The following is a 14,330-nucleotide window of genomic DNA, read 5'->3' as shown; positions in this document are numbered from 1 at the left end:
AGGAAGAGGAGAGAGAAGAAGGTGTCCGAGTTGAAGACGGGTGTTTCAGACAGGTTTGTACATATGCACGCCAATGTGTGGTGTTACTGGCGTAATTATGAACTTATATAAAGTTTCTGAATCGTTTTAGCCTATAAGTGTTGTGAGAATATTTAATGCCATATCGAGAGCTGTGTACTAGGCATGCTAAATCATTATAGGCCTCCTGCCGTGCCACAGCCTCTATCTTCCCCAACAAGCAGCACGGGAGAGCACCTCCTTAGCACACGTTTATTAAGGCGCATTTTTAGTTTGTTTACTGTATGTTATCATACTTTGACTTTATTTGAAGCCATACTGGAAATGTTGTAAAATAAAGCAAGTAAGAGATAATATTACAAATGCAAGAAGAGACATTAGCCACCATACCTATTGTTTATTTACAGGGTATTTATTTTTAATTACTTATGATGTATGTAATTGCTCAGTTAAAGTAAATAAAGCATGGTCACCTGTAATATCAAAGAACTTGAACTTGTTGTGAATAATAAAAAAAAAAAAAAGACAGAGAACAATATACTGAGGAGACAGGGTTTCAAAGAGGGCAAGACAGGTAGAGAATATTTGTCAGATAACAGGCCCTGACGAATGCTCTATTACTCATAAGAAACAGAGATAAGAAATATATTAATATAGCCTATTTAAGTATGACCAAAATTTTTAAGCCCAACTTTGTGTGCACATTCCCACCTATGGCCAAGGTTCAGCTTTTTGTGTTTCAATACTGTTCAAACGCAATCATTTTAATGTTTCTTGTATCACATGCACATTTTGCTTACTGTTTAAACATTTTATTTGTTCTTTTGCTGTTGATATTTTTCCTGATATTTTCACTGCTGAACCCAGTGGTGGGGAAAGCCCTTAAATGCATAATGAATAGTCAGTGAGGGACAATCTTATTTTTGCAACAGTTATTAAAAACTTAACTTGGATGCAGGAACATCTAAATCCAAAATCTCAAACCCCCCGCCCCCCCCCTTCATTGTCCATCTCCAGCTGGACGACCCACAGACAAAACACCAGAATGCAGGGGGACAAGTGAATATCAAACTGAATACAAAATTCCTACTTACGGTGTGCGGAAAAATTTTGCCGTCGCCCCCCCAAAAAAAAATCTCACTCCAAGGAATTTTGAAAAGTTGGCAGCCCTGATAATAATAATAATAATAATAATAATAATAATAATCTCACATAAAATCTGTTTGTGAAAAAGACAAAAGAAGGCAGCTGAGAAAGATTTCACATTTTATCCTGATTATCACATTATTATTTTTCCCAGCTACAATATGACCTCCCTGTATATAACAGCTGTTTCTGATACAGTGACTAAATAGTGTAGTATATTGTTTTTTTTCCTCTAAGAATAAAAAAATCCAGAGAATTTAGACACCTGACGCTGACACACACCTGAAAGCAAGAAAAGCAAAGCACACCCAGGTGTTGTTTATTAGAGCTCTTCTAAATACAGGCCATTTATTTCAGTAAACGCTCCACAGTTTGATGGTAGTGATGATCAGATGAATCCGAGTCTTCGAATCATGTGTCGAGTCTTACACATTACATACTTTCATTAGTTTTGGCCCCAGTGGCCTGCTCGTCCCTCTTGGTTTCTCATAGGTCACGTGATTTCGGAGAAACGGTCCTCGAGACGGGGATTCATTTGTCACTAAGACTCGACACATGATTCGAAGACTCGGATTCATCTGACCATCACTACCATCCAACTGTGTGCAGCGTTTACTGAAATAAATGGCCTGTATTTAGAAGAGCTCTAATAAACAACACCTGGGTGCGCTTTGCTTTTCTTGCTTTCAGGTGTGTGTCAGCGTCAGGTGTCTAAATTCTCTGGATTTTTTTTATTCTTAGAGGAAAAAAAACCCAATATACTACACTATTTAGTCACTGTATCAGAAACAGCTGTTACAGGGAGGTCATATTGTAGCTGTGAAAAAAAATAATGTGATAATCAGGATAAAATGTGAAATCTTTCTCAGCTGCCTTCTTTTGTCTTTTTCACATGAGAGATTATTATTAATGACAGCACTTTTTCTTGGTGATTAAAGTGGACTGGACTTGCAGTGTAACTTCAGAACAACAAAACATCAAGAGTCTCCCTGACCGAGTAAACATTTCAATTTCACTGTTTGCTTTTTCTATTTAAAATTCATCTCAAAGAGTCGAATCAAATAATCGATTAATTCCCTGAACGACACATCACTCGGAGTGAATCAGTTCTCCTAAAGTGAAAGTGTTTCTCTTTCAGCTGAGACGCCGTTATGTTGCTGTTGGGAGAAAATAATAATAAAAACTCCAACTCCAGGCAGAACCGGTGAGATTAATGAAGCCCAGCATGGAGTGCTGAGTAAAAGTGAGTAATGTGTTGGAGAGAAATGTGGTTGTATTTGACTGAGCTCGTGTAAAAACAGCAGTAAAACTGCGCAACTGAAATCATCTTCCTTGTAAAGCTGCTGTTTATCGGCTGTGTGTTCTATATTCGAGTTTCTCTCTTCAGTTTCTCATCTATTAAACACTCAGAGAGTTTGGGGGAATTTAACTGGAAAACACTTTTTTGGGTAGTTTGCACTTTAGCGACTGTAGCACCGAAATATAATATAATATAATATAATATAATATAATATAATATAATATAATATAATATAATATAATATATACAGGGCTCTCAAGTTTTGAAGTCAGTTCAGAGTGAGATTTTGTCGGGGAGGGGGGTGTGGTGTTGGGGAGGGTGGTGGTGGAGGGGGTTATGATTGGTGTGTGTTGTAAGTGGTGGCAGATTTTGAGGCCTTCAGTCCGGGGGTAGGGGGCTCCCACTTGAAACACAGCGGTTCCAGGCCTGCCGTTTTAACAGCCATGACTGAGGAGAGAGTTCCGTCAAGGGCCAAGCTGTTTCTGGTCTTATGGAAGCCAACCATGGAGAAAACCCTCTCTGCATCGGAGAGAGAATGCCCATTTGCTTCTTCCCTGACATCTTTGAAACAGATAAATGCAATGATTAATGTCTGCATGGCCAGGATATAAAATATAAAAATGAAATATTACAACTAAAAGTAGCCTACTGACTAAAATGGACTATACAATGATGAAACTGTATTTACTACAACTGCACTAAAACTGTTAAACCTAACAACATAAACAGATAATGGAAATATGACTACACTAGTGTAAGTGTGACTGGTCACACCTGCAATGTGATGGGTTCACCTCCGCAGCACCACTCTACTGGTTCCACACTGTAAGGATTTATTACACATTTCATATACTGTAAATAATAAGCAAAATGTTCTGATGATATGATATGATAGCAATGTTCAGACAGATATCAAAGGCCATTTCTTACGCACAGCCTATTCTTGATAGCACAGGGCAATAGCAATGGAATTTTCCACAATAAGCAGAATACTGTTTCCAGCTTATACAAAATAGCTATAATATTTGTAATAGCTATTATTACAAAATAGATTAATGCCTTCTTAGTCAAGAATAAATCCTTACACACACACACACACCGTCAGACACTTGGACAGCCGGGTGGATCACAAGCTCCCTTTTATTTGCTGAAGTACATTTAAGGTACAGTGAAGTCGTGGGAGTTAGGGGCTCTGCATGCTCTTGCGACAAGGCTTTTGCAGACAGTTGTAATTTATCGTTGAGCGGGGAGTATAGAGAGCTTGCACGTGACGTCACACCCGATCCAGATTGTGACAGACGCCATTTTGTCGGACAAGCGCCATATTTCCGCCTTCTATTTCTGGTTCTACTTCTACCTTTTCTTCTGGAAAACCCTACTATATACAATTCTACTACAACAGCTGCGGCTACGAGCTCTCACTATCTGTGCACGTTTTTTATGTCTTTTGTGTGTATTTTTGTGTGTTGTTCGTCTGTATCGGACTTCAATATCCACTACAACCGTATGGACTTACTGGACATTGGTTTCCAGCAGAAAATGATGGTTTGTAGCGATTTCCATCGCATGCACAACATTCCGGACAGGATAGCGAGACCAGCGGGGTCTCCGTGGATTGTTATCGGAAGCAAAGCGAAGGAGGCGGCGTCGGGAGCGGAGCCGGCCTGTTGACTAAGCTCAGAAAACGGCCACTCAAATCTCCAGCCTCAACCTCTCCAACGCCAGATCCATGGTAAACAAGATGGACGATTTGGAATTACAGCTGGAATTACCTTATTCTATTCTATAATCGGCTGGTCAGTGCTACTAGACAGCTACTACTGATATCTCTAGTATAGAGTGCTCCGAGATGATGCTAAAAATAGTAACCATGCGGTCGGCGCAGCCATCTTGGAAGTCACTCGCTCCAGAGCGTGCATAGAGTACACATCATAGAGTAAACATTCACCGATTCGTTTCCGCGTTAGAGGGCTTAGAAGCTTTGATTTTTTAAGAATTTAGACATCTGAAGTGATGGAGCACTACTGTGAAAGTTTGGATAAGCAGGCACGGGAGCGTTATGCTGAGAAGGTCCGTTTCATTGGGAATGTAGATCCATACACTGTTAGTGAGAAGGAATGGAAAGCTGACCCCAGCTTGTTGCTGCATAATTATCAATTATTTTAGTCAGTGAATAAAATGTAGGCCTAGTATGTAACTTGTACTAACAGCATGTGTACATAAACATTACTAGGCCTAGATCTTAAATGCCATTTGATGCAACAATGCACTGCAGTAGACGTAAGCTACCGAATGTGACAAATATATCCATTAATCATTGCTGAAAGTACATAGAAAAGATAATAGTTTGTATCACATTTATTTTAGTAACTATGAAATTCAAGACAATTTAACCTACCTGTCACAAAGTGATCAGAAGAAATCCGGATACAGTCTAGTTGTCCTAAATTTGATCGGTTAATGGCAGCCAGCCACTGTCGTCTCCTCTGCTCGCTTTTCTCCTGTGCTGCAATTCCCTGGTTAGTCACGACTTTAGGGAGTCTGTGGAAGCTTTTGCCACCCTTTTCCCCCGGCTACTACAGCCAACAATGACACAAGTATTCGGCATTTTGCTTCGCTGAGCAACAACAATGCACTGACACAGCGACGTTTGACTTCCAATATGGCCGCCGCCGGGTTCGCGCTGATCTCGAAGCAGTCTATAGTACTCAATACTTAAGTGACTTACCCATCCAATGAGGATTATTTTCTTGTTTACAAGATGCCGCGGCTGACAAATCCTGAATTTCTGTAAAGATAACTGTCCAGAGATTTATAAGCACGCAGTGCTTCACCACTGAGCAGCGAGGGAAAGTTGATGAGGTAATTATACACGTCTGGGTATTCCACCTCTGGCAGTTCAACATCCACTGACACGGTCTTGAAAACTACGTCCGGTAAGCCAAAAGGGTCACTAATCTGTAGGTCGTTTATTTTAGACCTATGTCTAGTTATGTGTTCATTAGAAAAATGAGTCGTGTAATCTATCGGTTGAAATTGATCCATTCTGTACACGAGTGCAGCAGTATTCAGCTGTGTTGTTTGCCGACAAGATGGCAGCTGTGTACTTTCCGGTCACGTGACTGCAAGATCTCTATAGGCGTGTATAGGCGTGCGCGATGTTATTCACCGCCACAACGCAAGGGGGCACGAAGTCGCTAGGAGTAGTTGGTGGATGTGGTTAGTGGAGTGTTTATCCTCCGGTTACTTATAATTATGCTTATAATGACTAGAACTGGAGCCGTATAGATGTACATACTTCCTCACTTCCTTGATCAACCGCTCTTCGTGCTGCTCCATCTTCGCTCGTGTTTTTAAAAATGGCGGTCGTGAAAACAAAACAAACCAGGAAAGTAAGGAAGCGGAAGTGCGTGTACAGCAGATGTAGAGTGGACCAATCAGAGCCCTCTTGTCTGCGACGCTGTCTGTGGTGGTCACAATTTTTGGGAGGTGCGCGCAGAGCGTCTGTGAAGGGCAGGAGGCTTCGCAGATGCTATCTGCAATGCCATCTGCGAGGACTGGGTTGTCAGCATAAATTGGCCTTTAGCCTACAGATCGGTCTGGATAACTCTCCATTCAGTGTCCTGAATTGCTTTTTTGTGTGTGTGTGTGTTTGTGTGCGTGTGTAAATGTAAATACTTATGTGTAAATGTAATAAAAGGAACAAATAAACAAAAGCAAACTGAAAGAAAAGGCCTCTTACATTTGTGATCGTAAAGTGATACAAAGTACTGGACACTTATATCTGATGTACTTAAAGCTCTTAATATCTGCATTAAGACACCTTATCTGTTGCACAGGGATAAGTAAAGTGATCCTTTTTTAGAATACAAAATGAAAACCACATGAACAGTGAGACATGAGACTCACAAATACATTTACTGGATGGTGTACTAGCTGATCACCACCTAACAAGCTTACTTATGAATAGATCATAACAGTTATAACATAACCAAAACTTGTGGTAGAACCATATAGCATTATAAAGACAAGGAAATCCTAAAAATATTACGTGAAATGCATTTAAGGTACAGTGGAGTCATGGGAGTTAAGGGCTCTGCATGCTCTTGCGACAAGGCTTTCGCAGATAGCTTTTCGCAGGCAGTTGTAATTTATCGTTGAGCGGGGAGTAATAGGCGTGCGCGATGTTATTCACCGCCACAACGCAAGGGGGTGCGAAGTCGCGAAATCGCTAGGAGTAGTTGGTGGGTGTGGTTAGTGGAGTGTTTATCCTCCGGTTACTTATAATGACTAGAACTGGAGTCGTATAGATGTACGTACTTCCTCACTTCCTCTATCAACCGCTCTTCGTGCTGCTCCATCTTCGCTCATGTTTTTAAAAATGGTGGTTGTGAAAACAAACCAAACCGGGAAAGTAGGGAAGCGGAAGTGCGTGTACAGCGGATGTAGAGTGGACCAATCAGAGTCCTCTTGTCTGTGAGGCTGTCTGCGGTGGTCACAATTTTTGGGAGGTGCGCGTAGAGCGTCTGCGAAGGGGGGGGCTTCGCAGACGCCATCTGCGAGGACTGGGTTGTCAGCATAAATTGGCCTTTAGCCTACAGATCAGTCTGGATAACTCTCTCTAGACAATGTGGGTAGAAGGCAATTAGCATGCTAGTCAAACAAGTAAATGAACCTAAAACTACTGATATACACATCATGGAATCATCTCAAAATAGTAAGCCTAAATCATTAACCAAACTGCATGATAAATCATGGCTTCTGTGTACTTATAATCTAGTAGAACATAGTTAATCCAGACCTCTCAAAAACGTGACCTACCCATTCAGTGTCCTGAATTTTTTTTTCTCTCTGTGCTTCCACGGAAGGCGGTCACATTTTCTCTGCTCTCCCTCCTTTTTTCCCTGCTTGTGCTTCTTTGTCTCGTCTCGTCTGTCTGTACTTTTTGAAGAGACTCTCTCCGCATTGCTTTCTAAACTAAAAAAAAAGCATGGAATTGATAAACTGGTCTCCTAACGAAATTGACACAGTTTTCTCGATGAGAAGCCTGGATTTGGGGGAACCCACCTGTCCTGCCGGAACGTTCACGGCTGGTTACATGATGGATGTGTGGGAGCGGTGGCGGGTCATGTGCCTGGCGATTCTTTCTGTGGAGGACATTGAAGATATCTACCTATTTGGAACCATGATTACAGGACTTTTGCTGATTGGATTAGGCATTGCCCTGGTATATCGAAGAAATCAGACAATGGTGACAGCTGTTCAAAGCCCCACAAAGCTGCCCGATATGATTGAAGCGGTGAGCGAAGCTGTCAGCACTCAGACTATGACTATTCAGAACTTGAACCACAATATGGTTGTCATCTTGGAGAAGCTTTCGGCTTTGCAAGGAATAAATATTTCGGAGACCAGTTTGAACAGAATGAACGAAATGGACAGATATGGACGAGCGGTGTGGACGTGCAAAGACTGCGTCTGTTCGAAAGACCAAACAATCTCTATCTTATCGACATTCGGCTCCCTGAGACAGCACTGGCCTCGGTTAAGGCCGTTGCTGGGACAACATTTCCCCCTGAAGGTCACTGCTGGGAGACGCTCTCGCATTCCTCGCATTCCTTCTCCAACTTTCCGCGATCGCCATTCTCACACCCAGTGTGACAAGCGGGTGCATGACCAGCGCCCTCATGGCTACAGGAGTGGATGGCTGCTTGCTTGCGCTGGGTTATCTCTACGTCCTCCCCTCCCCCTCCCCCCTTTACCCCCACCCCTGATTGCCCCCTCCTTTCCTCCCCTCAAGTCCCGTGTTTTAAAGTGTACTTGTGTTATTGTGTGCTTATGCGCTGAAGTTTTTTAATGTTCCCACACTGTACTCCTGACAGGAGCATAGTGTGGGGGTGCTTTTTTTTCCCCTCATCTCTCCTCATGTTACTACTGTGTTTCTTTTTCTTTTATCCCTGTCTTCCTGTCCTGTTCCCCCTCTGTAAGGACAGATTGATGGTCAATTTCACTGGTTCAGTGATAATAAAGGGTTCATTCATTCATTCATTCATTCATTCATTCAATTGCTTTGAGCAATTTCATGCGCTCTCCCACGACACTGTACCAGGCTACCACTAGAGGGGGTCATTGCACCATTTAAAATAATTTAACCAAGTGCTCCTTCTACTCTGTTACATAAGAACAAGAAATGAGAACAGAATAAGCCACCACCACCACCCCTTCCTATATATTTTTCAAGTTATTTCATTTCATATGTATTGTATATGTATTGTTCTGTGTAGCAGTGTAGCTCACAAAATAGTCTCTGTGCTCCAGTTTCTGTGATGAGAAGTAGTACAGAAAGAGAGGTGTAGTTTCTCATTTTGGCCACAAGGTGGAGTATCTGCTAAAGTGAGCACTGCTCAGGAGTAAACAGGGCAAGCACATGGACTGTAGTGCTCAGCGAGAGACCGTGTAAACACAAGCGCCTGACCATCTGCTACTGTATCTGTGTATTTTGCAGTTTGGCAAGTACCCAGTAAAGGAAGAGAGAAAAACTCACACTGAGTTTATATTCAAGTGTGCAACACGAGGACTAAAAACAAGTGTCAAAAATAGCTGCTGAAATTAGCAAGGATTCAAGATTGAAGTGGCGAGACAAGCTCACAGACTCTGGGCAAACTGAGAGTTAACATTATTAGCTGGAGACAATATTCCCCAACATCAGCTCTCATTATTTTTGTGATGCAAGTACTAATTTCGTTCAGGAAATATATATATATATATATATATATATATATATATATATATGTTATTTACCAGCTGGGAGGTCCGTATCGTGAAATAGCGTGACTGAGGTCTTGAAAGTACTGAGCGAGGCCCTCTGAGCCGAGGTCAGTATTCAAGGCCGAGGTCACGGTATTTCACCATACGGACCGACCTTAAGCTGGTAAATAATATATTTATTTTTTTCTTTCTTTACCAAATTCTAACAGAAAACGAGAGCGCCCGAAAGGGAAAACCGAGCCGAGTCGCCATTTTGAATCCTCATTCACGGCTATAATGCAAATGGCTTCCTCCTCGGTATACAAGTGCACTTCCATGGCTGGAAAAAAACTACATTTTGCCGCCTATGTAGTCCCCTATTTATACAAATAGGAGTCATTCAGGATTCAGCCATGTTTTTGCTCGGCGTTAGCAAGTTACAGGTTTTTAGCGTTCTCCTGAAATGTTTTCTTTTATTTCTTCTTCCTCAGGGTAGTAAAACTCGCTTTCGCTGTGAAGACTGTCGTTATCGCTATCCATGATGTAAAATTAATGCTGTTCTCCTGAGAAATGCTGGCAAAAATGTATAAGATTTTTGATTATCTTAGAAAAAAAAGATAAATGCTGACAAAAAAATGTGACCATGTTTGTTGTTGTTGTGAACGAGCAAGCCGCCAGAGGTCCGTAACCGGGGTCTGTATCGTAGGATATGGACCCGCTCGCCAGCCAATCAGAGCGCAGGATTTGATGGAAACCGCACTGTGAAAAAAATTAAAAATCATATGATGAGATGATTTACTGTACTGTAGGCAACTCATCGAATATGGCGCTCCTGCGTCGTCCAGTGTGTGTCGGTCTTCACCGCATCGGCTTCTTTGGAAAGTTATTGGCAGGATCACGTAAATTTTACCTGGATATAACAATGCTATTTTTTGATTGGCTGCTGGGTCGCTACATTTCTCAATTTATTGACTGGTGTGTGTGAAGCTATTTCTGAACTCTGCGGGAAACCGCTTGATGCTGCTCTTCGTCCACAGTTAAAAAATAGCGGTGCACCTTGGTGGGCGGTGTCGGTGGCACAGTGGTGTAGTGGTTAGCACAGTCGCCTCACAGCAAGAAGGTTCTGGGTTCGAACCCAGCGGCCAGCGGGGGCCTTTCTGTGTGGAGTTTGCATGTTCTCCCTGTGTCTGTGTGGGTTTCCTCCAGGTGCTCTGGTTTCCCCCACAGTCCAAAGACATGCAGGTTAGGTTAATATGGGACGGCCTTGGGCCGAGGTGCCCTTAAGTGAGGCACCGAACTCCCAACTGCTCCCCGAGCACTGTTGGCATGGCTGCCCACTGCTCTGGGTATGTGTGTGTGCTCATTGCTCACGTGTGTGTTCACTGCTTCAGATGGGTTAAATGCAGAGAGGAAATTTCACAAGTGTGTGATGAATAAAGTTGTGCTTTCTTTCTTCGAGTAATTTCTGTGCGTGAGAGATACAAGTCCCAATGCATGAGACTTGAGAGCCCTGTATTATTTATATATATATATATGGCGAAAGTGAAGTTGTCCCAAGAGAGTAAAGTGAAACTATTTGAGACTCAGTTAGTCATCATGAGGATCAGCGATATTTAGAAGTTGTTTAATGGCTGAATGCAGGTGTAATGTCCTGGTATCAGTGTTTTTCTCATAAAGAGTGTCTTTAGGCTGCTTTCTTCTTCTCCTTCTCCCCGTTAGGGGTCGCTACAGTGGATCTGTTCCGCATATTTGATTTGGTGTAGGTTTTACACCAGATGCCCTTCCTGACCCAATCGTCCCCAGTCTATCCGGGCTTGGGACCAGCATTAAGTCTGTAGAAGTATATTAGGCTGCTTTCTTGCCTTTGCAACAAAGATTCTCTATGTTCTTGGCCATGCTGATGGGAAACAAGATGAGGAAACGTAACCCAAGGAGCTGCCGACTCTGGGTTATTATTGGTTTGTTCCTGTGTCTTTCAGGGAGACCGTGAGCTGGACTAGTGAATAGAGTAAAGTCTGGCTCAGAAAACAAGATGCCACGTCTCAGCATTTTCAGCACAACTGACAAAATATATTTAGTATCACGGTCCATGTGATCCCTCAGTAAAAACAGATCATGGACCGTTCATGGTGTAAAACAGTTATTTTTTAATAACTTTCATAAATGTATCTTATTAATTTTGGAGTCTTTCACATGTGCAGTTCATTTAGATGTTAATTTTTTTTCTCCAATTTTAACAGAATGTTTGTTTGGTTTTTTGTTTTTTCTGATTTTTAGGAGTGTAATTCATTCAGTCCAAGAGATCAGCATCTTCAGGAATCAGCAGTGAGTCCATGAGCTGTGTGTCCATACACTAATATTCAAAAATGGAGAGCCGTGATCTGGACACAGATAATGTGACCCCACCCTCAGAAAAGTGGTAAGCTGCCATGTTCAAGTATTTTTGTCATTAACTGTTCATATGTGAAATATGGAGTGAGTATATCTGAAAAGATAAACTGAACAAAAATTTATACTGAGAATGAAAAGTTTAGTAACCACTTGAAAAAATGCCAGATTCTGTTCATTGTTAGTAAAATTATGTTCTTATAAAATTAAAAAATGCAGTTGTATGAGACAATACACTAAAGCCATGTTATGAATCATATCCCAATACAGGCTTCACAGGACCAGACTGATGAGACGGTGTTGACACAAAACATTAAATTTTAAAGTGTAATACATTTATTTTGATTTGTAAAGGCAGCAAATCAAACCACTGCAATATCAATCCAGTCGGCAGGGTTTTTCTAGAAAAATTTAGTATGAGGGTGCTCACCATGGCGAAGGAGCAAAGCGACCAAGTGCTCTGGATTTTTTTGGGGGAACCCCCCCCCTTCCGCCATGCGAAGGCTTTGAAAAATTGAGGCTACAATGGGACATTCTGAGGCTATCTGAGAGGGAAATTGTAACAAATTATTTATTTGTCAACATTGAAAAAGAAAATAAAACTTTGTCACAAACAACACTTAATTCAAATTCTAATACCTCATAATTCAAATTACATAATACTAATTCATCATGATTCAAATTGAAATTTATAATTAAAATTCACATGAATCAAACTTAGAAAGTATTAAACATTCACCAGAGAAATCTGTTGTTTTCTTATACTAGAATAAGGTAGAGTTAGTTGTCCAAAATGAAAAAAAAAAAAATCCAGAGCAAAATTATTTTCTTTAAAAGGAAACTAAAAAAGCAAACATTGTAAAGTTGGAATCCAAACCAAATCACAAAGTTTGAAACCATGCAAAAAAATGTAAGCGCGCTTTAAAAAAAAAAAAAATCATGAACTTTTCCTGGAACTCGGCCTGTTTCTCATTTTGCTTTTCCACTGAACACTCGGTGCTTCATCAGAGCAAGACATCTGGTCTTCGTTTGTTACAGATTCCGCGACGCCACTGTCACAGCGCTCGGTTGGTGCGTGCTTCAGTGAACGCTACAGCTTCAATGAGCTTCAATCGGCGGCACGGACCGATCCCTCGATTGTCGCGATCTCGCCATCGGAAACATCTTTATCCGCTTTGTGACAGAAAAAAATAATCATCTTCTGCCCCAGACAGTCTTTGTCTTTCTTCCGTTTCGTGCCGCGGGATGATATCTTTAAATGCCCAAGCGTCAACAAAAACAACTCGCGAACTACTTCTGTCAAAAGCTCCCGCGCCGGTGGGTGAAAGGTCATTCAGTCTCGAGAAATCTTGCTCTACAAGTCAGCTGACCTTGTATGTAACCCATATCAAATCTCGCGAGAGCATCTGCGACAAGTAAACAACTAAACAACATGGCGCCTTGGTCTGGAAAACGCCAATTTGGATCGTTTTTGCACCATCTGACAGTGTATCTACTATGATTGGAATATTTTTGGAGTAATTATAATGTATTTGATGATCAGACACATTGTCACGTGGTGTTGCTGGGGTGTTTTCAAAGATGGTTTTGAGAAAGATTGCATGTTGTGCAGTAGCATATAAGTGCATGGTCTAAGTGTGACTCTGGGTTCAATCGGCATTTCGGTAAGAGGGCGCAGCGCCCCTGTTCCCCGGTTTAGACGAAAGCTTGGTCGGGGTGTTAAACTCAGATCCTGTGTCAAATCCAGGTGTTTATTTTAACCTGCATTTCAGACCGTGGTCAATCCAGCTGTGATAGAAACTGGAGTGCACGTATGTATATACAGCGGTTTACTGTAACTACCTTCAGATGGCTCCACTACAGATCTGCTGTGAATTCTGGATAGTGTGAAAATGTTAAAGGAGAACTGAAGTCATTTTTAAACTTGCTTTATTTCTTAAAGGTGCCCTTCCACCAAAAACATTTAATACTGGCTCTTTTTGAAATACCATAGTTCACTCCGAGTTGCATATGAAAATGTAATTCTACCCCCATTCCCTGTATTAGCTTATGAAAGAAAATAGTCGGAAAAACGAGCGGATCTGAAAAAGCCATACGATCTTACGTCACTTCGTAAATTAGTATTCATGGCCTCGCCCACCTTGGCTTGCAACCGCCCACGGGAAGGAAGCATGAGGAGAGAGACGTAATTCACCCCGAGGCACGGCGTGGTGCTCCGCTTAGGTTTCGTTTCTATCGGCGGCTCCAGCCCGACTTTGCATGCTCGTAACTCGGCCAGGGGAGGTCCCAGCCTCCCCAGACTTGGCAGGCAGCGACCTCTGCCCCCTCCCAAAGGAACCAGCACTGCCAGGGCAGGCTAGCTTCGTGCCATGGGACATAATTCGCCCCGAGGCGCAGTGCTCCGCATCAGTTTCGTTTCTAACGGTGGCTCCATTCACAGACCGACGCTCGGCCACGCCCCCGCTGCCACATCTACATTGTTATTGGTCAAAACATCGATGTTGAGATCATAATAGCCAATCGAAACAGTTTTTACAAAGACATCCACATCCGCTTGTTCTGACCCACTGGAGGTAGCGTCACAGTGCTGTTAGCCAATGAGAGGTAACACATTTACTGATTGGCTAACACCAATCAGAGGTAACACATTTACATGTCATGAATATTAATGATAAGAGCTGAAATCCTGTCATTCTCTCCCCACCCACTCCTCTACCAAACTAGAACAGCCTGA

The 14,330-nt window shown here is 42.0% G+C and overlaps 1 protein-coding gene across 3 annotated transcripts in view; it reads left to right on the top strand.

Moving 5' to 3' along the window:
• The first annotated feature begins 2,271 nt into the window (after positions 1-2,271).
• LOC132870666 (NACHT, LRR and PYD domains-containing protein 3-like) overlaps positions 2,272-14,330 on the top strand; it is a 67,766-nt gene continuing 55,707 nt past the window's right edge. For all 3 annotated transcript variants that reach the window (XM_060904423.1, XM_060904425.1, XM_060904424.1), the window contains exons 1-2: positions 2,272-2,407; positions 11,486-11,627. In XM_060904423.1, coding sequence (XP_060760406.1) covers positions 11,575-11,627 — 53 coding nt within the window. In that variant the 5' untranslated portion in view covers positions 2,272-2,407; positions 11,486-11,574. The remainder of the gene's footprint in view (positions 2,408-11,485; positions 11,628-14,330) is intronic.

Source organism: Neoarius graeffei, chromosome 22 (assembly GCF_027579695.1).
Source record: "Neoarius graeffei isolate fNeoGra1 chromosome 22, fNeoGra1.pri, whole genome shotgun sequence".
NCBI lineage: Eukaryota > Metazoa > Chordata > Actinopteri > Siluriformes > Ariidae > Neoarius > Neoarius graeffei.
This window is presented reverse-complemented; position numbering and strand designations above follow the sequence as displayed.